The 24320-nt window shown below is 27.3% G+C and overlaps 2 protein-coding genes across 2 annotated transcripts; one reads left to right on the forward strand and one right to left on the reverse strand.

Annotated features, from left to right (window-relative positions):
- Positions 1-9097: 9097 nt before the first annotated feature.
- On the reverse strand, positions 9098-11883 carry LOC145950108 (uncharacterized). The gene is made up of 4 exons (XM_083061041.1): positions 11743-11883; positions 11474-11596; positions 10716-10934; positions 9098-9676 (listed from the first exon to the last, which is right to left on the reverse strand). Exons 1-4 carry the CDS (start codon positions 11881-11883, stop codon positions 9098-9100), a joined length of 1062 nt encoding a protein of 353 aa, XP_082917167.1.
- A 6661-nt stretch (positions 11884-18544) lies between these two features.
- On the forward strand, positions 18545-20554 carry LOC109797557 (protein NUCLEAR FUSION DEFECTIVE 4). The gene has a single exon (XM_020357629.3). The coding sequence runs from the start codon at positions 18679-18681 to the stop codon at positions 20434-20436; it is 1758 nt and encodes a 585-aa protein (XP_020213218.2). The 5' UTR covers positions 18545-18678; the 3' UTR covers positions 20437-20554.
- The last annotated feature ends 3766 nt before the right edge of the window (positions 20555-24320 follow it).

Raw genomic sequence — 24320 nt, forward strand, 5'->3', positions numbered from 1 at the left:
CTCGTTCTCATTTTTAATTTAATACTCACTTTCAATTTAATTATATTAAAAAAATTTAATATTTTTTTATGTGTGATTATTTATTATAATATAAGATAAAGAAATAATTTAATTATAATTATAATATAATAAAAAAAATAATTTAAAAATATCATTTTTTTTTACAAAAAATAAAAAATAAAAAAAATTGACGAGTACAGGCCGATACCCGACGAGAACGGCGATGAGGATGAAAATCTATACCTGACGGGTATGGGGACGGAGACGGGGATGAGTTTAACTCGTGGGGACGGGACGAGTATCATGAAACCCGTAGCCGACCCGCCCCGTTGCCATCCCTAATATAAATATATAATTTTGTATTTTTGACGTTAAGTTTATTTTCCTAAAATTATCTTAAATTATAGAAATTAAAAAATTTAATAAAAATAAATATAAAACAATTATATGAACTAAAAAGTAAAATAAGTAAAATTATAAAATTAAAAAAAATATTTAAACCATAAAAACATTAATACTTTTCTATTTTGCGTTTTGATTCATTTAGATACTTTTCAAACATGGATTTGAAAGAGGATATTCTTCGCCGTGATTGGTAATTGGATTCGTAGATTTTTTTCTGTTCTTTTTGGTGAATAATTGACTTCATAGATGAAACCATCAAACATGTGGTAACAAGTTTCCACTTACGTGGACCGCCCATTAATATTCAAAGCTTCCTATCTTTAGATTTTGTTATTACCCTCATATGATGTATAATTTAATTTTAATTTATAAAATTATTATATTTTCTTGTCTGTTAATGTTGATGATGGAAAACTTTATCCGAATAAACTTTTATATATATATAACGGTAGGTAGCTTAGGCAATCGAAATGTGAATGGCGAGTAAGTATGTTGATCATTGCATGATTGGACAATTAAACTTCAAGAGTCATGCTTGGTCCCATTATTGATTCTTCAAGATATCTGAATATTACAACTTCTCAAATCTAACATTTTTTTTTTGGCTTGAGACAATTTACTAGAGAAAATAAATTATAGTTTGATGCCGGTCAATTAGTGCTATTGACCAATAACCAGTCTAGCCGTTGATACATGTACCAATTAATTATAAAATATATCATTTTATATGGTTTCAACTTTCAAGAAAACCGAATAATCCTGACCAAAAAAAATGAAAAAGAAAATCAGATAATCATCAATTTATTTATGAGCGTGAAGATTTGATAAGTCGAATAATTGACAAAAATAGTTATAAGAACGAGAATAGAAACTAAACAGGCAAGAGTATTATGAAGGCACACGTGGCTATAAGTGTGTACGGAAGTGGGAGTGTCCATCTTTTAGATGTTCACGAAAGCAAAATGGTCAGTTAGATTTTGCAAATATCATGCACAACTCACAACACTAACCGAAAGTTCAAAATATATTCAAATAATAATGAAAATTTTCAAAATTTATATAAAATTATTATAATATTATCCTTGATCTACTTCTATATAATAAATACGATAAAAGTATTTTAAGATTTTTTAATTAAATTTAATTTTTATTTATTATAATTATTTATTAATAAATATTAATATTTTAAAATAAATTATCAATAAATAATTTTTTTTATAATACAATGTAATTTTTAATTATTTTGTTTGTCATAATTAAGAGTTGTATATACATGCATATAAAATTTTATTTGATATCCATTTATATCGATAAAAATTAACACATATATATAGTTGGAATTTTTTTTATTAATTATTGTGAGTTACATTTAATTATAAATTTCATTTTATAAAAAATGCATCAATATTATGATTCGTACAATAATATTTAAATTCACTAATAATAATATAATGGGTCTTTGACACCTAATTTTGATATGTGTGAAAAGTAATGTAAGTCTAACTTTAAAGTTTATGATGATTATTGTCACGAAATATAATTGTTAGGTTTGTCTCGTTAAAAACTAAGAATATCAGAGTATATGATCATATAAAAGAAGACTTGACTTCTTGATTTCATGATTCATGTTATACATTGTTAATAATGAGCATTGGGCCAAGAGATTTGTTAGCTTGATGGTAAAAATTTGTTGAGCTTAGTATATGTTCATGAATTAGGTCATCTAAAGTTTTGGACAAGGTTGTGATTTTGGTTTGCGCATTCTATCCAAAGGTCAATGTGCTATTGTATTGGCCTCAACACAATAGCTTGCTTAAAAAATAAATGGAGTTATTGAAAAATGCATTAAGTTAAGGGACTTCTTTGACCAAGTGGACAATTTTTTAATCTCAGTATATGTTCATGGATTAATCTATTTGAGGTTTTGGCCTAGATTATGACTTCAGTTGGCTTGTGTATTTTGCACAAAGATAAATGTATTATTTTAATTGCCTTGATACGATAACTTGTTTCATTTTAAACTATATTTTATTTGTTACATACATCTTTGATTTGTTTTTACAATGATTTTTTTTGCAAACAAATTATTTTGCTTCCATTGAGATCGTGACTAGATCAAACTATGAAAAATGGAAACAAAGACTTTAATTCTCTTTAGGAATTGTTGATCTTGATTTTGCTTTGAGTAAGAATAAGCCTATGATCAATGTGGATATAAGACTAAACAAAAGAAACTTTTGGCTAAGTGAAAGAGATATGATAGACTAAGTCTTATTACTACCAAGAAGACTATTTTTAAACATCTTTTAAGTGTCTTTATGAAAAGAGGGATTACTAAGAACTTTCTCATTGTGCTAAGAGAGAGGTATCAACTATATGACAACACCAAATTTGGATGGTTAATATTTTAATATTTTTAAATCATATAAAAATAATTAGTATTATTTTTTGTTAGTTATATATTAAAAAAAATTTAAAAATCTCATAATTTTATTACTTTTTATGTTCATTAATTTAAAAAAAATTAAGTTAACCACTTAAATTAATATAGTTTATAATTTATGTGTTAAGTTAAACAGTATTTACTTTTTATATAAAAATTGTCGATAATATAATAATTGATAAAAAAAAGTAAACATCTGTTTAATTTTAAATAATTAATCTAAAAAAATACACATCATTATTATTACATGCATTGTGCATTAAGATAGGTTATATTATTATTTTATATTTTATTAAATTTGTAGTTTGTTTTTTTAAATCATTTAAACTTGTAGTTAAAAATGTCTTAAAAAACTAATTATATTCAACAAAATTGCTCTCATATGGTATACAAACATACATGTTTTTTTTCTTTCCTTTTTAATGGGTTTCTTTGAATATTCTTTTTTCTTCAAAAGATATAAAATAAAATAAAATAAAACAAAAAAATTCATAAATTAAAATAAGTTTATACGTAAATTAAAAAATTCCTGTTTAATAAGTTAATATAAGAAAGTCTATACAAATTAACTTATATATAAGTTAATTTTATCTTTTCATTTTTTTTAATTTTAATTTTTTTAATAAATATTTATAGAAAATTTTATTCAAGTAAATACTATATATATATATATATATATATATTATTTATTTATTTATTACCAACAACACAATATATATTTTTTCTCCATCACCGATGGCAACTTCTTTATGAAGAAACTAATAGGGAAAGAAGATCTTCATATTTGTCTATATTTATTATTTCCATGTATTAAAATAATTATAAAAAATTAAAAACAGATAACTACATAAAGTAAATTTAAAGATTAAAGATAAAATTGTTTATTTAAAATTTTAAAAAATAATTATTTTTAAACGTATTATATCCCTTTAACAATAGATATAGATAATGATAAAATTATCTCAAATTCTGTTTTTTTTTTTTTCCAAAATCACGGCTAGTCGAGAAGAAATGTATTAATTTGAGTCCCACACATTTTCACAACTTATCCCTCTTAATTTTCCACCAAACAAACAAAGAAAATAATTTAAATCTTTCCCAGACCCTTCTCACTTTAAACAAACAAAATGTTGGTGAATTTTCTACTCTATTTCTTTTAAAGGAAGTCTTAATTCTTTTTTACTCTACTTAAAACCCACTTGTAGTTTTTTAGCAATTAATTATTTGAGTGAATTTTCTGTTCTACTTATCTCTCATATTGACCAGATCTCATTGCACATATCCAGACGAAGGAAGAACCCAATGCATGAGGCTCGTCGATCCAATCTTAGCCATTGTTTTTGAAAAATTATATAAAAAAAATATTAATTAATTACGATAAGTTTGGATTCCCAGAGTGAATCATATGTTGTTGGATTAGGCATATTTGAGTCGGTCCGGTTGAGATTAAGGGGGGTGTATTGGATTAGGATTTTAAAGGACTTTTTTAGTTAAAAAAAATCCTACGGATTTTAAAAGATTTTGCAGGATTTTCATGACTTTTAAGATTTTGCAGGATTCTACAAGACTTAAAATCAGGATTTTAATGGATTCTGCAAGACTTTTAAATCAGGATTTTAATGGATTCTGTGGGATTTTGTAGAATTTTCATGGATTTTTGACATTTGATAAAATTTCAAAAAAAATTTCATACATTCAAATTTAAAGAGTCAAAGACAAAAATAATAAAAAAAAATAATGTCTAGAGAATTAATAATAATAATAATAATAATAATTCTCCATAATATCTTGTCCTCTTAAATAGCATTCACTCACATATCCATATCTATACTAGTCCTCCAAGCATTAGCGTATTTTCGCTCTTGTTCCTGGATTTGAATAATAGGTTCAAAAGTATGATCTTCATTAATTGGTAACGTTGAAGATGAAGGTTCATCCACCGCTTCAATTGGAAATTCATCAGAACGACATTCTTTACGTAGAAAATTATGTAGTGTTACACATACTAACACAAGTTCTACTCGTGTCTTAAATAAAAATGGAGATGCTGACTTAAAAATTGTGAACCTTGATTTAAAAATACCAAATATTTTCTCGATCACATTCCTTAAAGACGCATGACAAAGATTGAACAATTTTTTCTCATTTTCAGGGTGATTACCCTGACCTGCAAAATCTTGTAGATGATACCTTACACCTCGAAATGGAGCTAAAAATTGGCGTCGATTAGGAAATCCACAATCCACCAAAAAAATAGTTACCTAATTACATATGCAATATATATAATATTAGTATAATAATAATAATTATTATTATTATTATTATTATTATTATTTAAAGAATAAGCATTTAGATATAAGGAATATATATATATATATATATATATTATTGTAGTTATATATTATATGATAATTTTTAACGATATTTATAAATATAAATTATTCTAACAAATATTTTAACAATATTTCCTCTTTTAAAAAATAAGCTAATGAAGACATAAATTCTAAACCCTAAAAAATTAGATACTGCAACGTTTTATGTTAATTTTCTCTTTTAAAATATAAAAAAGTCCTAATTTCACAATATAAAAAGAAAAGAAAAATTCATAGTAAAAAAAATAAAATAATTGTTGAGTCATAAAAGGAGGAGAATAAGAGTAACAAACTTAAGGGAAGAAGATAAATCGCAATTTTTATGCTAAGAGGGTTCTTCCCCCAATTAAGATCAATTTTCATCTCATTTTACTCACAGAAACCCTAACAAATTCATCTTTTATATATATATATATATATATATATATATATATATATATATTGTAAAGATTATAATATCAATTTCATCTTTCACTTTTTTCTTTTCTTGATGTGTTATAAAAAAAATTACCACTTAAAAGTTAAAATTTTAAGCATTTTTTTGTGTTATATAAAGGAACAAATTCAACTACATAGAATAAAATAAAGCAAGTCAATTAAAGAGAACGAACAGAAAAATAGAACAAATCAATGACACTATCATTTATATATCAGAGTTTCACAAAATAGAAGAATGAGATGAGAACAATATTACAATATTATATATGAGCAATGAACAATAGTGCAGTATTATTAGCAAAGAAAAAATGGAGAAGACAGGAGCATAGAAAAAAAAGATAAAAAACTCACTTGAAAAGTCACTTCAAACAATCCTTCGAAATCCGATGGGTTTGGATGGGATTGTTTTATGAATTTGGTATTTATAGATAACACTAGAAAGTCCTTCAAAATCCCTCTCACACAACAATCCTTTAAAATCCTTATATTTTTGAATACCAATGGATTGTTTTTAATTTGTAAAAAATCTCAAATGAATACCAATGGATTTTAATGGACTCTTTAAAAAATCTTGAAAATCCTGATTGAATACCACTGGATTATTTTTAAGTGACATAAAATCCTGATTGAATACCAATGAATTTTTTTACTCAAAAAAAATCTTTTAAAATCCTACGAAATCCTAAACCAATACACCCCCCTAAATTAACTATATACAAAATCTAACATAATTCATAAGAAGTATAATTTTTTAAGCATGCTCACGAAAGTTTGTTTGCCTCATCACTATGTATACACAAGACTTGTTGAGAAACAAAATTTTGACAACCTTTATCAATTACAAACCTACAAATTTTAGACATAAGTTAGTATTCCAGTTATATATTATATATGACAAAAATTATTTGTATATAATTTAAACTAAAACAAACACATTTAATGTTTAAATTATATTATAATTAAAATTCATAATAAATTAATATATTTGTATATAAACTAAAGTTTGAATTAAAATAGAGTTAAAATATAGTAGATCGAAAGCTTAGGCAATTAAAATTTTGTTTATTCACATAAAAATAATATATATAATTTTACATAATTGAGAGAGAATTTTTTTTAGTGACAAAAATGCTGGATAATACATTGTTCATAACATATACATGCGGAGTAATAGGATTTATTTTCATATAAATTATAGTAATTTGTGATGAATTTTTTTAAATATATTTGTTATCGAGCTGTTAAATCATAAAATTTCTCCTTATCAATGAGAAGAGTATCCAAGTGTGCCCTCTATAGCTTCTCTTCAATAATGTGAAGATCTTACATGTGTCAACACCAATACCAATCTCTATTTTTTAAAATATTTGAAAAAGTGAAATAAAAAATAAAATGCTTAAGAATTATATATGAAAAAGGAGGTAAAAGAGATAGTAGAAAAAAGACATATTCTTTATGTGCAGTAGAAAGTCATACTTATAGCGCAATAAAGATTTTCTTTTCCTAAAATTAGGAAACTAATAACATATTTTATTTTGTTTTTTCAAATAAAAACAATATCAATTATGTATATTTTAAGAGATTGCATCCTTTTTTATAAAGATTCATATTTTATTTTATTTTTCGAATAAAAACAATATCAAATATGTATATTTAAGGGATTGTATCTTTTTTTATTTTATAGAGATTCATATTTTATTTTATTTTTCAAATAAAAAATAATATCAAATATGTATCTTTAAAGATTTTCATCTCCTCTTATTTATCAGTATAAACAACATACTTTAATCATATATTCTTTATCAACTACTTTCTCCAATTTGAAATTCAAAAATATTTCAAAAAAATTATATTATGTATACTCTAAGTGCTAGCAAAGAATATAATAATATTTCACTTTAAATTATTTAATTTAATCGAATTAAATACTCTTATTTAATTATCAAATATTAAAATAATTTCTTTAACATAAATTAAAACACTCGTTTGTGTGTGACCCTGTAAGTCTAATACTAAGCTGGTAATAAATTAATCAAATTAATATATTAATCAAAGTAGGCATCTAACAATACTCCTTAACGTTCAGATAGTATAAAGTGATATTTTACTTTCAAGAACTTAAAAGAACATATAATATTTTTCTTTCATCGTTATAGCTCTTAGTTAACTCTAGAGTATGGTATTATCGTCAAATTCCATTAAGTTAACTTATCACAATTGACTTAAGAAATTCATTTTTTCTTTCAATCAATTTTCCTTATCATGATATTATTTTATTAATAGGCTCAAACTCATTACCAAGATTTTATAGATTCCTTCTTGATTTATCATTAATTCTACAAGGATTTGATTATATCCAATATTCATTCAACTAGTACTCTAAGGCATTAGGTGTCCAAAATTAAAATATAATAAATTATTTATAAATCACTATGATAATCTCATGTCAAAGAAAAACATTTAGTTTCTTCTTGAGAAATTTCTGTTGACGAATTAAGATAATGTAAACCATTAGAAATTCTCAATTAAGTCGTTCAAATGATCATACTCACATATGCATCATCTATGTATCTATATATGTAATTAATAAATGAGATCTATTAATTTTTATCCTATAAAGACATTCACATATATATTGATCTATCTAAATTTATTGATGTCCCATATACAATAATCCTATGATAAAAAACAATTTAGATTAAAACAATAACAAACTTTTACTTCTCATTATCATAATCTTTATTATGAAAACAAGTATAATTTTAATCAAGGACTTTATCTATTTAACAAAATGAAAATAATAACACTTTATCAATTTGATATAATTACATGATGAATTGGATCTTTAGCATATTTAATTATTCTCCAACAATCTTCCACTTGCACTAGAGCCAATTAGTCATGTATTTCATTCCCATTTCCCATTTGTGTTTGTCAAACTCTTTTATACCAAGTGCTTTGGTAAAAGGGTCTGCTGCATTCTCCTTTCCATCTACTTTTTTGATCTTAACGTTGTGACGTTCAATGATTTTTTCTGATCAAGTGATATCTCCGTAAAATTTGTTTGGACCTTTGGTGTGACCTTGGCTCCTTAGCTTGAGCAATAGCTCCAGTACTATCACACAATAATAGAAATGGTTCCTCTACTGAAGGGACTACACCAAGTTCAGATAAAAACTTTTTCGTCCAAATTGCTTCTTTAGTAGCCTCGTTTGCTGCTATATATTTTGCTTCAGTTGTCGAATCTACCATTGTAGTTTGTTTGGAACTTTTCCAACTTACTGCACCCCCATTCAAGGTGAAAACACATCCTGAAATAAATTTGCTATCATCTTTATCTAATGCAAAACTTGCATCACTATAACCCTTTAACTTTAATTCACAATCTCCACAAATAAGGAATTGGTCTTTAGTTCTTCTCAAGTACTTAAGGATGGTCTTAACCACTTTCCAATGTTCTTGCTTGATATCGACTAGCTACCCTTAGTGCATATGCAACATCAGGACGTGTACAGATCATCGTATACATGATAGCTCCCACTGCGCTAGCATATGGTATTCTAGTCATGTGTTCTCTTTCTTCACGAGTTTTAGGACAATCCTCCCTACCAAGAGTAACTTCAGTTCCTATTGACAAATAGCCCCTTTTGAAGTTTTTCATGTTATACCTTTTTAAGATGGTATTAATGTACATAGATTGGGAGAGCCCAAGAAACCTTTTAGATCTATCTCTATAAATCTTTATTCCTAGAATGTAGGTTACTTCTCCTAAATCTTTCATGGAGAATTGTTTTGATAGCCAAATCTTTGTACTTTGCATTGTTGGTACATCATTTCCAATGAGTAATATGTCATCCACATATAATACCAATAAGGTGATTATGCTTCCACTAACCCTTTTGTAAACACAAGGCTCTTCCTTACATCTAACAAAATTGAACTTTGCAATTGTTTTGTTAAAGTGAATGTTCCAACTTCTAGAAGCTTGTTTCAACATGATTGGACAATGATGTGAACCCTTCAGGATGTGTCATGTACACATCCTCTTTTAACTCACCATTAAGGAAAGTTGTTTTTACATCCATTTGTCATATTTCATAATCTTAGTATGTTGTTATAGTAAGAAGAATCCGAATTGATTTAAGCATTGCTACGGGACAAAAGATTTCATCATAATCTATACCTTCTCTTTGACGATACCCTTTAGCAACAAAACGAGCTTTGTAGGTCCGAACCTTCCCATCTACTCCAATCTTTTTCTTGTAAACCCATTTACAACCAATTGGTTTTATATCCTTTAAAGCTTCAACTAAATTTCATACTTTGTTGACCTTCATTGATTATATTTCAAATTCCATAGCTTCTTGCCACCTTTTAGAATCCAAGCTTCGCATAGCCTCTTCGTAACTCCTAGGATCATCATCATTATGATAATCCTCATCAGAAGTGTTATCTTACACCAACAAGTTTAATCTTTATGGTACACGATGTGTTCGACTAGATCTTCTAAGAGGTTGTTGAGTTTGTTATAAGATTGGTTCATTGATCTGTTCTTGAACTATAATTGGTTCTTGAACAACAATTGTTGGAGGTGATGACATTTGTGTTAACTTTAGGACATCAAAGAAAGGTCTCTCAGTTTTCAACTTGTGGTTCTGAGTTGTTTCATTAGTGAATTGAGTTTCATCAAGCTCAATTTCTTTACCATGACTTCCTCCTGCAAGGAATTCCCTTTCTAAAAAGGTAGCCCCTCTTGCCACAAACACTTTGTGGCTGGAAGGTTGGAAAAAATAATATCCCATTTTTTCTTTAGGATACCCAATGAATCTACACGTATCTGACCTTGCCTTGAGTTTATCTGTTAGTAATCTCTTAACATAAGCATAACATCCCCATATTCTAATGTGTTTGAGTATTGGTTTACGCCCTTTTCATATCTCATATGGAGTTGTAGAGACTGCTTTTGTAGGAACTTTGTTTAGTAAATAGGTTGCAGCTTCTAAAGCATATCCTCATAAGTTCTCTAGAAGATCTATGAATCCCATCATAGATCTTACCATATCCAATAAGGTTTGTTTCCTTCTTTCAGAAACACCATTGTGTTGTGGTGTTCCTAGGGTTGTCCACTGTGAGAGAATTCCATTCTCTCTTAGATAATCAATGAAATCACTAGAAAGGTATTCTCCACCTCTATCGGATCTAAGCATCTTGGTACTCTTTCCAGTTTGTTTTTCAACTTCACTACGAAATCTTTTGAACATTTCAAATGATTCTGACTTTTGTTTCATCAAGTATAAAAAACCATATCTTGAAGTATCATCAATGAAAGTTATGAAATAAGAATATCCTCCTTTGGCTTAAATTTTCATTGGTGCACAAACATCTGTGTGAACTAATCCTAATAATTCATATGTTCTTTCTCATGTTCCAGTAAAAGGAGATTTAGTCATTTTTCCTTTGAGACAAGACTCACAAGTTGTATATGATTCATAATCATAATTATCAAGGTAACCTTCCTTATGTTACTTATTGATTCATTTGTCACCGGTGTGACCAAGCCTACAATGCCAAAGATATGTTTTATTTATTTGATTATCTTCTTTTCTTTTACAACAAGAAGAAACATGTAAAACTAAATTATGATTTACATCAAGTAAGACATATATGCCATGTTGGAGATAAGCATTCACAAACAAATCACTATCACGATAAATTGAGCAAATGTTATTATTAAAAATAATACGAAAACCTTGTTTGTCCAACATAGAAATTGAAACAATGTTTGAAACAAATTTTGGAACATAATAACAAGCACCAGTACTTCACCAGTGGGGATTTTTAAAGAAACAAATCCTAAAGCTAAAGCAGCAACATTTGCTTTATTCCCTACTTGAAGATTAGTTTCTCCTTTCTTTAACCATCTACTTATTTGCATCCCCTGCAACGAATTGCAAATGTTAAGGCTACTACCCGTATCTAATACCCATATTGAAGAAGCAATAATTGTTAAAGATATCATGAAAACATTTTTCATTAGTGGCTCACCTTGTTTCTTGTTTTTCACAAAAACAAGATATTTCTTGCCAATTCTCTTCCAATGTCCTTTCTCCTTACAGAAGAAACACTCAACATCACTTTGGTCACACCACCCTTAGGTCCAAGTGGCTTCCTTTTTGGTGCATACTTTTTGTTGCTCTTCTTCTTTGAGTTTTTACCAACTACCATGACTCCTTTTTTATTTTCAGAAGTAGTTTATTTCTCATAATCAATCAGCCAAATTTAACATCTCATGTAAATCACAATTCATTTTATTCACGTTGAAGTTTACAACGAACTATGAAAATGTATCAGGGAGAGACTGCAAAATCAGGTCCTGTGAAAGTTTTTTTCCCAAGTTTGCATTCTGATTTCTCAAGTTGCTCTATCAAATGAATCATCTTAAGGACATGTGGTTCAACTTGAGCACTTGCAGGCATTGAGGACCTAAACAAAGTCTTAGATAACAGGTATCTTGTAGTCCTACTCTGACCACCATACATCTTCTTAAGATGTTTGATAATTTCTTGAGGATCCATATCATCCTCGATGCCAAAATGATACATTTTGCACGAAGGAATTGTTTCAAATACTTCTGATAAGCATTGGTCGTCTGTTCATCATCCAACTCAGGTGCTTCCAAAACAAGCTGATCAATAATATCGATAAGCTTTTCATGCATGAGAACAATTTTCAGATTGCGATACCAATCATCGTAATTGGCTCCATCCAATTTTCCAGATTCAAGAATTCCACGGAGTAAAAGTGAAGACATACTGTTAATCATAGAGTAAAACATAATTAGAAAAATATTTAGTACAAAGATAAAATAAAACAAGTTTAAAACCATGAATAAAAAATATTTGATTGTCAAGTCATTCATTATGCATAGTCTATCATAAATGTATCACATACATTTGAGAAACAAATTTCATTTAAAAAATATACCTTATAAATTTCTGGTTGTCAGATCATTTTTATTGGTATCTTATCATAAATTTAAATTAATTTTAATACTCCCTAGGTAATCTAGGCGTTTAGTATATAATTAATTTCAAGACATACATCATATGCTATAATTAATTATTAATTACAAGTCTCCTGTTTATTAGGCCATTCCTCATTATTAACAATTTAAAGAAAATTATATCATATATAATTATTAAAATATGATATCAAGTTAAAAAATCAATCATATCAAATATGTCGAAAAATATCATATGAAAAAATATAATTAAAAAAAAATTGTGCATCATATGCCACAATTAATTATTAATTATAACTCTCCTGTTAATGATCAAGTCGTTCCTTATTATTAACAATTAAAAAAAAATATTTATATCATATACTATTATCAACACATGATAATATATATATATATATATATATATATATATATATATATATATATATATATCGAATATATAAATATAAAATTACAATAAACACTATTATATCATAATATAATATTTTATGTAAAAACATATATATTTACAAATACTATATTACACATAATATTTTATATTTATGCACACATTAATCAAAATTAATACATTCATGTATATATTGTTTTGAAATATTTATTAATAACACACAAATACTATGTAATCAAAGTTAACATATTCATGCATATATTGTTTTGACATATATATAAACAACACACAAATACTATGTAATCAAAATTAACATATTCATGCATATATTGTTTTGGCATATATATAAACAACACACAAATACTATGTAATCAAAATTAATATATTCATGCATATATTGTTTTGGCATATATATAAACAACACACAAATACTATGTAATCAAAATTAACATATTCATGTATATATTATTTTGGCATATATATAAACAACACGTAAATACTATGTAATAAAAATTAACATATTCATGCATATATTATTTTGACATATATATAAACAACACATAATAAATGAGATCTATTAATCTTTATCTTATAAAAACATTTATATATATATATATATATATATATATATATATATATATCCGGATTTATTGATGTCTCATATACAATAATCATATGATATCAAGAACAATTTAGATTAAAATAATAATAGACTTTTAGTTCTTATTATTACAATCTTTATTATAAAAACAAGTTTAATTTTAATCAAGGACTTTCAATATTTAACAAAATGAAAATAATAACACTTTATCAATTTAAATATGATTACATGAAGAATTTAATTTTGAGCATATTTAATTATTCTAAAAAAAATGATACGTAAAATTCATATTTTTAAAAAGAGAAATAATAATAATAATATTTAATTAAAATAATAAAATAAAAGAGAAATATTTATATAAAATATTTTTTAACCACATTTCAAATTATTTATAATTTATAATCAGAAATACATTAAGTTTATAAGTGGTAAAATATAGTATAGGATACAACTTTAGAAAATCCGTCCTTGATCTTTATGTTTGAAAAAAAAAAATTTTAGTCTCCACTATTGATCCAGATAATATTGGTTCACGCTAAAAGAAATAAACTAAAAACTTGAGAAAAAGTTATTTTGGACTATAATTATTTTAGTCAAGTTAAAATATAGAGTTTGTAGTCTTTAAATTTTTATTAATATAAGTTTTCTTCTTTAATTTTTAAAATAAATAATTTTCATTTATGTATTTTTTTGTTAATACTGTAACTCTAGTTTCTACAGCTTTTTTTTTTCCTCCCACATAAGGATATTAAAAAATATAAAAACTGAATTAACATTTAAAAAAAAAATATAACTTTTTCAAAAACTAAAAGCAATACTAATTCAAATATTTTTTTTTTACTATTATCTTTGTTACCTTAACTGATGGAATCATGTCAAGGTCAAGAAGACCAAGAGGTGATACATTGAAGGACCTAAGCAGAATGAGTTGATTTTAAAGACCTTTCATACCATTTGTATATAATATTTCTTGTATAGGTTCGTTTTGTATTTGTATTTGTAAGACACTTTCTTTCATTTGATATATGACATTTCTTGAAGAATTTAGGGTAGTCTACTTGGAGACTTTTGCTCTATTTGACATTGTATTAAAGATCATTCATTTTTACATTTTTCAATAGTAGAAGTGGAGTGACAATTAGCAAGGTCTAAGGGTGCAACTAGTAAATGGGCCAGAGTTGGGCCTAGGCCAAATTTTACATATTGAGCTTATTTTGCTCCATATTTTCCAGCGAATTGATTTAGCTAGGCCTCACCATCATTTGGTGAACCTAACTTACCAATTCCAAGATTTTTGGATTGGACTTAGTATGGAATCAAGCCCATGGTCGCTCACTCCCAACTTGGCCGGATTCGCTTGCTCACTTGGTTTCTTTGGGAAGCTTGTGCTACAAGCTTCTAACTTAGCTTGCTCCACAAGCCTCCCAAACCAAGGTGGACGGTCAAGCTAAGTTAACCTTGGTTCTCTTGAATTATGGTTAGCTTAGCTTGCTCCATAAGCTTGTCTTAGCCGAATTTACTAGTATACCTTGCACCCTTGGGAAGCTTGTGCTACAAGCTTCTAACTTAGCAAGCTAAGTTAGAAGCTTGCTCCACAAGCCTCCCAAACCAATATGAATGGTCAAGTTAAGCCAACCATGGTTCTCTTGAACCATGGTTAAGCTTAGCTTGCTTCACAAGCTACCTTCTTCTATATATTCATTTTCTTAACATTTGTAATCACTTTTGGAATATATGAAATCATAATTTTCTCAAATTCTCTCTTTCCAAGAGTCTCTAAAATCGTGGAGAACACTTCTCCCTAGAAACTTTCACAAAGGAGTTCGTCCTTTGTGTCTTGTTCAACGTTAAGTCTCATTTATACATATGTTATTATGTTTAGATAGGAATTATTGAACAATTCCACTCACCCCATGCACTCTTGCAATATAATTGTCCTCTTTTTTATTCAATTTTGTGCAGATATAGCTAACCCAAAACTCATTTAACAATACCTTGGTACACCTTATTTTTTGTGCAAGTATTGAGTGAAGAGTTGAAGTTGAAGACTCATTAGATTGGAAACTAAAAAAGCAAAGGAGCAGGACAAGTAATATCACGCTGGGCGCAAATAGTCAATAAATGTTTATTTTACCTATTAGTTCCTGTAAATACGATTTAAATTTACTTCTTGAATGGCCGGTATACTTGCTATGTTTGAGTCCGTTGATAGAATAAAACAGATTTACAACAAAGACAGAAACTAATATCAACAGAAATCTCAACATTCAACCTTCTTCCTACTTCTCAAGGAAGAAACTGAGCACATCTTAGTTGCTTCTACAAATTTTGGAACTTGTTTTGCTTTGTCCAAAACCTCCATTGAGACTTCAAGAGAACGATTGGATTTGAAGATGAAGAATAGAAGAGGACAACAATCATTTCTTTTACTTCCTTCCATCATTAACTCAATTAATTTATTCAGTTATCCTAGAGAAATTTGAAGTAACGACTAATTTTAGAGGTGGAATAATTTTTGTCTCTAACAGAGACTTTAGAAACTAGAGAATCAATACACATTTTACAGATTATATATCAAAAGCAAAATCATGTCGAGATTTTACCTTTTCAAATAAAACTAAGCAACATCATTTATAATACAACAATCCGAATGCTTTTTGAAATCTTTAAAATCATAAATAATTTAATTATAAATATTTTTTTTTATAAAAGTTTAATTTTTGTAATTATAAAAAGTTTATTATATAATTTTAATTTTTTTACCTAATAAAAGTTTAAATTTTAATTAGTCTAAAAAATTAAATTTAATGTATGAATTCTGTTAAAAAGTGATTTATTTTAATTTCATTAAATAACCCTGTACAAAGGCAAATAATAACTTTATATAAGTAAAATAAAATTCTAATAAAACAGATTTTGCGATGTTTGATTGAATTTTTAAATCTAAATAAAAAAAACTGTATGGGAATTAACTTAAAGACTTCAATTTTTTTTTCAACATCCCAAACAAAAAATTTAAATTATAAAGTGAAAGTTTTGAATACTCCAAACAACTCTATATAATAAAAGAATAATCTTTGTAAATCATTTTTCTTTTAAATATAATTTTCTTAAATATAATTTATACAGTGTTTTAAAATTCATAAATAACAATTAAGAACTAATTTATTTTCGTGTATAATAATTATTATACATCCAATTCGATTTTCATCAAAGTATATAATAATGGTGACTTAATTTTTTCCCAGGATGATGTCAAATCTCTATTAACTCCTTAATAATCTAACCTTACTTTTTTTATACCATGATATTTTGATATTCAATTTATTTCATTTTCATTGTACCATGTCTATCACTTTCTTTTATTTTTTCCTTTGTCTGATCTGTCTCTTTTCTTCTTAACTGTATACAGTACTATAATAAATTTTTAATATGAGTATAAACAACAGTAACGAAAAAAAAGAGGAAAATGTTCCATGGAAACACGTGAAGAAACAAATGTTCAAAGCTAATTAAATTGCTAATCAATACCCAAAGGGAGGCAAATAGAATACAAAATCGACAAGCAAGACATCTTATGATTATTTTAGAGAACAAATCGGGAGACATTTATGGGATTTTTTTCAAACAGTGATAATAATACAAGTTTGTAAATTATTATGTCTTAATTTTTTTTTACTCAATATCTTAATTAATTAATATAGGATTATCTGCAATAAAAAAAACATGTTCTATAACAAAAAAAATTCTATTAATTAATACTCACTATTTTTTTATTATGTTATATATCTTATTATGTATATTATTTTCTTTCTCTTTTCGGGTATACACTAGCATTGAAATGTCCATGAAACACTTTCTTCCGTATAACATATTAAGTTACTCTTTTATAGTCTATTTATTTATTTAACTAATTTAATTCAATGTTGTTATTATTAAAATGTTGAATTTAATAATTTTGTTTATTAATTTTACAAGACGATTTAATGTTGTCATTTAATCTAATTAAAAATAGGGATTACTTGCTTATACATGTGACCAACATATTTTTTTTATTGAGTCATGTGTAAATGTAATTAATCACGTTACTTTCAATTAGAAAAAAAAAAAGATACCATTATATTGTTGTTGAAAATTAAGAAACTAAAACTAGTAAATTAAATTAAAAATATGATTGAAAAAATACAATATAGTATAAGATGTAATAAAAAAAATTGACATTTGTAATAAAAAATATTAAAAAGTAAATTTTCACAATAATATATGTATTTGAAAATAAACAAAAATTAAGAGTTATAATTACGTGTAATATTTATCTATAAAAATGATTTCTATATAGAATTATTAAGAGAACCCCTTTTCATTCGGATTCAATTTAATGATCGATCAAAATCCACTATATCAGGTAAAAACATGATGTCAGTCCCCCTTTTTAAATTTAGACAAATTTTAATATTTCTATTTATTTAATCTCTGTGAAGATAAGGAGAGATTCAAAGTTCCACGTAATCATGTTAAGAGTTATAATTACGTGTATAGTGGATTATTTAATCTCTGTGAAAATAAACAAAAATTAAGAGTTATAATTACGTGTAATATTTATCTATAAAAATAATTTCTATATAGAATTATTAAAAGAACCCCTTTTCATTCGGATTCAATTTAATGATCAATCAAAATCCACTATATCAGGTAAAAACATGATGTCAATCCCCCTTTTTTAAATTTAGACAAATTTTAATATTTCTATTTATTTAATCTCTGTGAAGATAAGGAGAGATTCAAAGTTCCACGTAATCATGTGACCTGAAAATTCAATATGAAAAGATATCATTGTGTATGGTTGTTGAAAAAATAATTCTTAGAAAAATGTCGAAAAGACAACGTAGCTTCCCCATGTCTATATAATATATACTGAGACACACACTACTGACTTTAATTTCCACGCATCTGCAAGTGCTAGCTATTTGGTAACAAGTAACAAGCAAAAATAAAGCGTGGCACAGAAACATGGCGGTTGTGGGAGGTGTTCGTGGATGGGGAGACATGAAGAGTCTCACCGTCCAAGTCATCACCGGTCGTTGGTTTGTGGTGTTTGCCTCCTTTCTTATCATGGCAGCCGCAGGAGCCACCTACATGTTTGGCCTCTATTCCAGTGAAATCAAAACCACCCTTGGTTACGACCAAACCACTCTCAACCTCCTCAGTTTCTTCAAGGACTTTGGCAGCAACGTTGGTGTCCTGGCAGGCCTACTCAACGAGCTCACCCCACCCTGGGTGGTTCTAGCCATTGGTGCCATCCTAAACTTCTTTGGCTACTTCATGATATGGCTATCAGTGACCAAAAGAATAGCCAAACCCCGAGTGTGGCAGATGTGTCTCTACATCTGCATAGGTGCCAACTCTCAATCCTTCGCCAACACTGGTTCCCTTGTCACTTGTGTCAAGAACTTCCCAGAAAGTCGTGGGGCTGTGTTAGGCATCCTCAAAGGCTATGTGGGTCTTAGTGGTGCAATCATCACACAGCTATACTCTGCTATTTACTATGATGACACTAAGGCTTTGATTTTGTTCATAGGTTGGCTCCCGGCTGCTATTTCCTTTGCTTTTCTTCTAACCATTCGATACATGAAGCCAGTTAGGCAACCTAATGAACTCAAGGTTTTCTACAATTTTCTCTATATTTCTCTTGGCCTTGCTGGGTTTCTTTTGGTCATGATCATTGTACAGAAAAGGGTCGACTTCACTCAGAGTGAGTTTGGTGTGAGTGCTGCTATAGTGCTCTTCTTGCTCTTCTTCCCACTTGTTGTTGTTTCCATGGAAGAATATAAGACCTGGCAGAGTAAAAGGCTTGCTTTAGTTGATCCATCTCCGGTTAAAATAATAACTGAGGCTGAAATTGTCAAGGCAAATGAGAATGGGAATAAAAATTCAGTTTCACCAGTTTCCAATGACATCAAGTGGTGGCAAAATGTGTTTAGTCCACCTGAAAGAGGTGAGGACTATACAATACTTCAAGCGTTATTCAGCGTTGACATGTTTATACTTTTCATAACTTGCATCTGTGGTGTTGGGGGCACGTTGACCGCAATAGATAATCTGGGTCAGATAGGAACATCGCTTAGGTACCCCAAGAAAAGTATAAGCACTTTTGTGTCTCTAGTGAGTATTTGGAATTATCTAGGACGGGTTTTCTCAGGATTTGTTTCTGAACATTTTCTACAAAAGTACAAGTTCCCTCGTCCTCTTATGCTTACTTTAACTCTGCTCTTGTCATGTATTGGTCACCTTCTGATAGCATTTGATGTGCCAAGCGGTCTTTATGCGGCTTCGGTTATAATTGGGTTTTGTTTTGGCGCTCAGTGGCCATTACTTTTTGCCATTATATCCGAGCTTTTTGGACTTAAATATTACGCAACCTTGTATAATTTTGGAAGTGTAGCAAGTCCCCTAGGGCTATATGTGCTTAATGTGAAAATGACTGGGCATTTGTATGATGAAGAAGCAAAGAAGCAACTTGCAGCATTGGGGATTAAAAGAAAGGAAGGGCAAGAATTGAATTGTATTGGGGTCAATTGTTTCAAGTTATCCTTTATTATCATCACTGCTGCAACTTTCTTCGGTGCCATTGTTTCGCTCATTTTGGTGGCTAGGACAAGGAAGTTTTACAAAAGTGACATATACAAGAGATTCCGGGAAGCGGCGACGGTGGAGAACGAGAGCAAGGCAGAGAAAGATGCCAACCATTCTGTGCCAACTCAAACATAACTACATAGGATAAATCGTAAAAGGATTGTTGTTGTTTGTATACGAAGGTGTAAACAAGAAATTAATAAATTAATAATGTGGTCATACATGTCATACAATATAGTATATTATTCTCTCCCTCGCTCCGAATCCCAGCTTGTCGTTTGATTAATGCATAACGATTAAGAAATATCATATATATATATATATATATATATATATATATATATATATATATATTAAGAAGACATTTTTTCTTCTACTAAATTGGTTCTTATAGAGATAAAATGATATTTTAGTCTTTGATTAAAGAAAACAAGAGTAGTCCAAAACCATTTTTTTTGTTTAAATTTTAAAATTTTAAAATATTCATTATAAACATAAATCATAAGATGATTTTTGGGATCCAATTCTTATTTAATGATTCTTTATTAATTTGTGAAGTTTTTAATAACTTTTAATTCATAATAAAATGTTTCAAAATAAATATAAATGTGTTATTGATTTAGTATATCTATGCAATGTAATAATACGATAAGAGAAAATAAATGGTGGTATAAAGTAATTTTAGAAAATCATTCAATCATAAAATTATAAGGTGTTAACTTTTAAAAAATATATATAACCATTAAACTCGTATTAATATGTGACATGATACTTTACTATATTTTCTTCGACGAGACGTATACTTTTCATTTTCTTGGTCATAAAAAGCGACTTGCCCTCTTTTCGCGTTTAATCTAGATCGAGTAAAAAAACTAATAAAATTAAAGAAACAAGATTGCATTATTATTGTATAGTTGATGTAATTTGATGCAAGTTAATTAGCTCATTTGAAGGGGGAAATGACTAATTCTTGTGAAAGTTCAAGAGAATGAAATTGATTAGTTAGAGAAAGCGAGGGAGAGAAGAAGGTCGGAAGAAATGAAATGGTAGAACGGAAAAGTGAGGGAACCGATCAAAATTAGTATAAACAACATTGAATCCATATGGAAGATAAGATTAACACTGAATTTGGTAAAATAGAGAAGAGTGAGTGAAAAATAAGAGGTGAAAAATATTATTATATCTTTAATAAAATTGAATTGTGGCAGGTGAAAATCTTACAGACGTGGATTCAACATATTTTTTTATTTCTTTGAAAAATATAAGAAAAATACCAATGAAAATTGAGAAGAGAATGTGTATAAACCACTATTATCTCATAAGTTTTCTACCAAATAAGCTATTTGGCCGGACAAGCAAGTGTAAAGAATGGTTTACAAAAGAAACTACTTAGAGACCGAGCTCTCATTGAACGCACTCATACCCCCAACTAGCTCATGGGCCTGCCTACGTACACTTCTCTTCTGTCAGGTAAACTTTTCGTCATATCATTTTTGTTTGTATGTTACACTAAGCCCTAAATAAAATTTTAGATAATGTTTTTGTTGTTGGTTGCTTTTGGCTAATTTAGTTGTTGTTGCTTATCATTAAAATTGATTATTTGGTTTTTTTTTGGTGTCAATTAGAGTTGGGTTTCAAGTATTTGGTCTGATTTGGATTCTAAAATGACAAATATGTATATTTTTGGGACATCATATATTCGATTTAAAGCATTTGTTTAATCGATCGTGATAGTTGAATTAATATATACAGAAGGTCAAATCTGTTTGTTGTGTATTCAAATGACATTTGTTGTATTTCCAATGTGCTTGATTTCTATTCGATCGTGCATTTATTTGCATTCAAATGTTTATCATTTTTTATTTAAATATGGGTTTTGATTGTATTCAATTACAACAATTTTCATCTGATTACCAAATATGTTGTAATCAATTACAACAAAGTTTGATTTGATTACAATCAACATAAGAAAATCGGTGCCAAGTTGCTATATTTGAATGAGGTTTCAATTCAATCAATTACACACATAAAATTTAGTTGATACTACATAGTTAATTTTGAAAGGGTAAAATATAACTTTTTCTTTCATTATAATTTCTTTACTTTTTATCCATTTTAAAACCAAACAATTCTGTAATTATTTAAACTTAAATATATTTTTAAATACTTTAAATGAAAGGAAAATTAGTTTTTTGATCTTTCAAATTTAAAATTTTTATTTTTAATTCTTTATAAATTTTAAAAAATAATATTTTAGTTCTTCAAGTCATTATTAATATATTTGAAAGTAATAGATTGAGGTAGTTATGTATCATCAACTGTATTTAATATAATATTTTTTATAAATAAAAACAACAATAATAAATTTTTATACAAAATATTTGATAAATCCTCTAACAAAAATTTGAATGTAAAGATTAAACAAGATTTCTTTGAAATTATAAAGACTAAAAAAAAGCTAGTTTTAAATTTGAGAGACTAAAAAATAAACTTTACCTTAAATTTGAATGACTAAAAGTATATTTACGTCTATTATTTATCTTCAATTTCTTACTTATTTCTCTTAAACCAAACAAACTTTTTTTTTTATCCTATTCTTTTTTTACCTATTTCTACTCACTTATTTTTCTTTTATTTTTTCTCCACCTATTTTTTACATTTTTTTCTTCCCCACAATCAAACATAATGTAAATTGAAATTATGGGAAATGAAAGTGAAAAAGGGGATGAAGTAAAAATTAATGAATTCATTTTTTTTTGACAGAATAAAAAAAAAATTGAATCCATACTATAGAAGCAACTTTCAATCACTTTAAATGATCCCACTGTATCACGTCACTCATAAGCAACTCATACTATATTTTTACAATTTTTTACTCCAATAAAAATTGCTTATAAGCACCCATACTTTTTTTACCACTCATACTATACTTTGTAACACCTCGCACTACACTTTTTGCTAAATCTCTGTACACTTCCACCTTGAATCAACATTAATCAATCAAACCTCTCCATTTTTAATTTTTAGGAGTGCTAAGCATAGTTGTTTTTTCCAAACAACAAAAGCTAAAAAAATTTAGAACTTGTTTTACCATGTATGCTCTAGTGAGAATTTATTGTAAGCACTGTTACTTAAAAATAAGATACACAACAAGTACCCCCTTTGAAGGTGCTCTCAATGTTGGAAATGGTTATTATTATTTATGCCTCATTATTTACCGTTTGTGAAATGCCTATTATAATAAGTTGTCCTAATTGATTAGATTTTGTGTAAAATTTCTCAACTCGTACAACTATTTGTTATTGTTCTTAATTTCAATTTCAAGTTATGTATGGTTAATGCATATTATCGTTTAGATTTGGTGGAAGCCTTTTTGGTTTACATTTGATGCTAGGAGGTCCCTATCTCTGAATTAAAATATTAAAAATATTTATAAATTAAATATATTATATATATATATATATATATATATATATATATATATTAGCATTAACGTATTATTTTTTAAGAACTAAAATTATAATTTACTATTTAATTTTGAATAAATTACTGTTGTGGTCCCGCAAAATATACAACATTATTATGGCTACCCCAATAAATTATTAGCATCATGAAATTTTTGTGAAATTATATAAATATTTTTATTTTTTTTTATTCCTATAATAAACCTCCTTTAATTGTTTGAAAAGATATTTCAATAGTACTCTTTTATATTGTTATACATTATTTTAGCTCTTTTAATTATTTAAAAAAATATTATATTGTGATTTTTTTTTAAAAAAAAAAGTTTATTATAAACTTTAAAAAAACAGACCGTGTTAGTATAATTTCATAAAAAAATTTAGAAGGTATCAATATAATTTATTCTATATTTTTTCTCTGCTTAATTTTTTTTTTTTGGTGGTTGGCAGCATCTATTCTGTCACCAACATGGTTTGTATTTTGCCACTAGATAATTTGTATTTTGTCAGAGATTATTTTATTTTTACATATGAGTCAAACTTGACAACAATTTTTAA

This window comes from Cajanus cajan, chromosome 7 (genome assembly GCF_000230855.2).
Source record: "Cajanus cajan strain Asha chromosome 7, NIPB_CcT2T_4, whole genome shotgun sequence".
Lineage (NCBI taxonomy): Eukaryota > Viridiplantae > Streptophyta > Magnoliopsida > Fabales > Fabaceae > Cajanus > Cajanus cajan.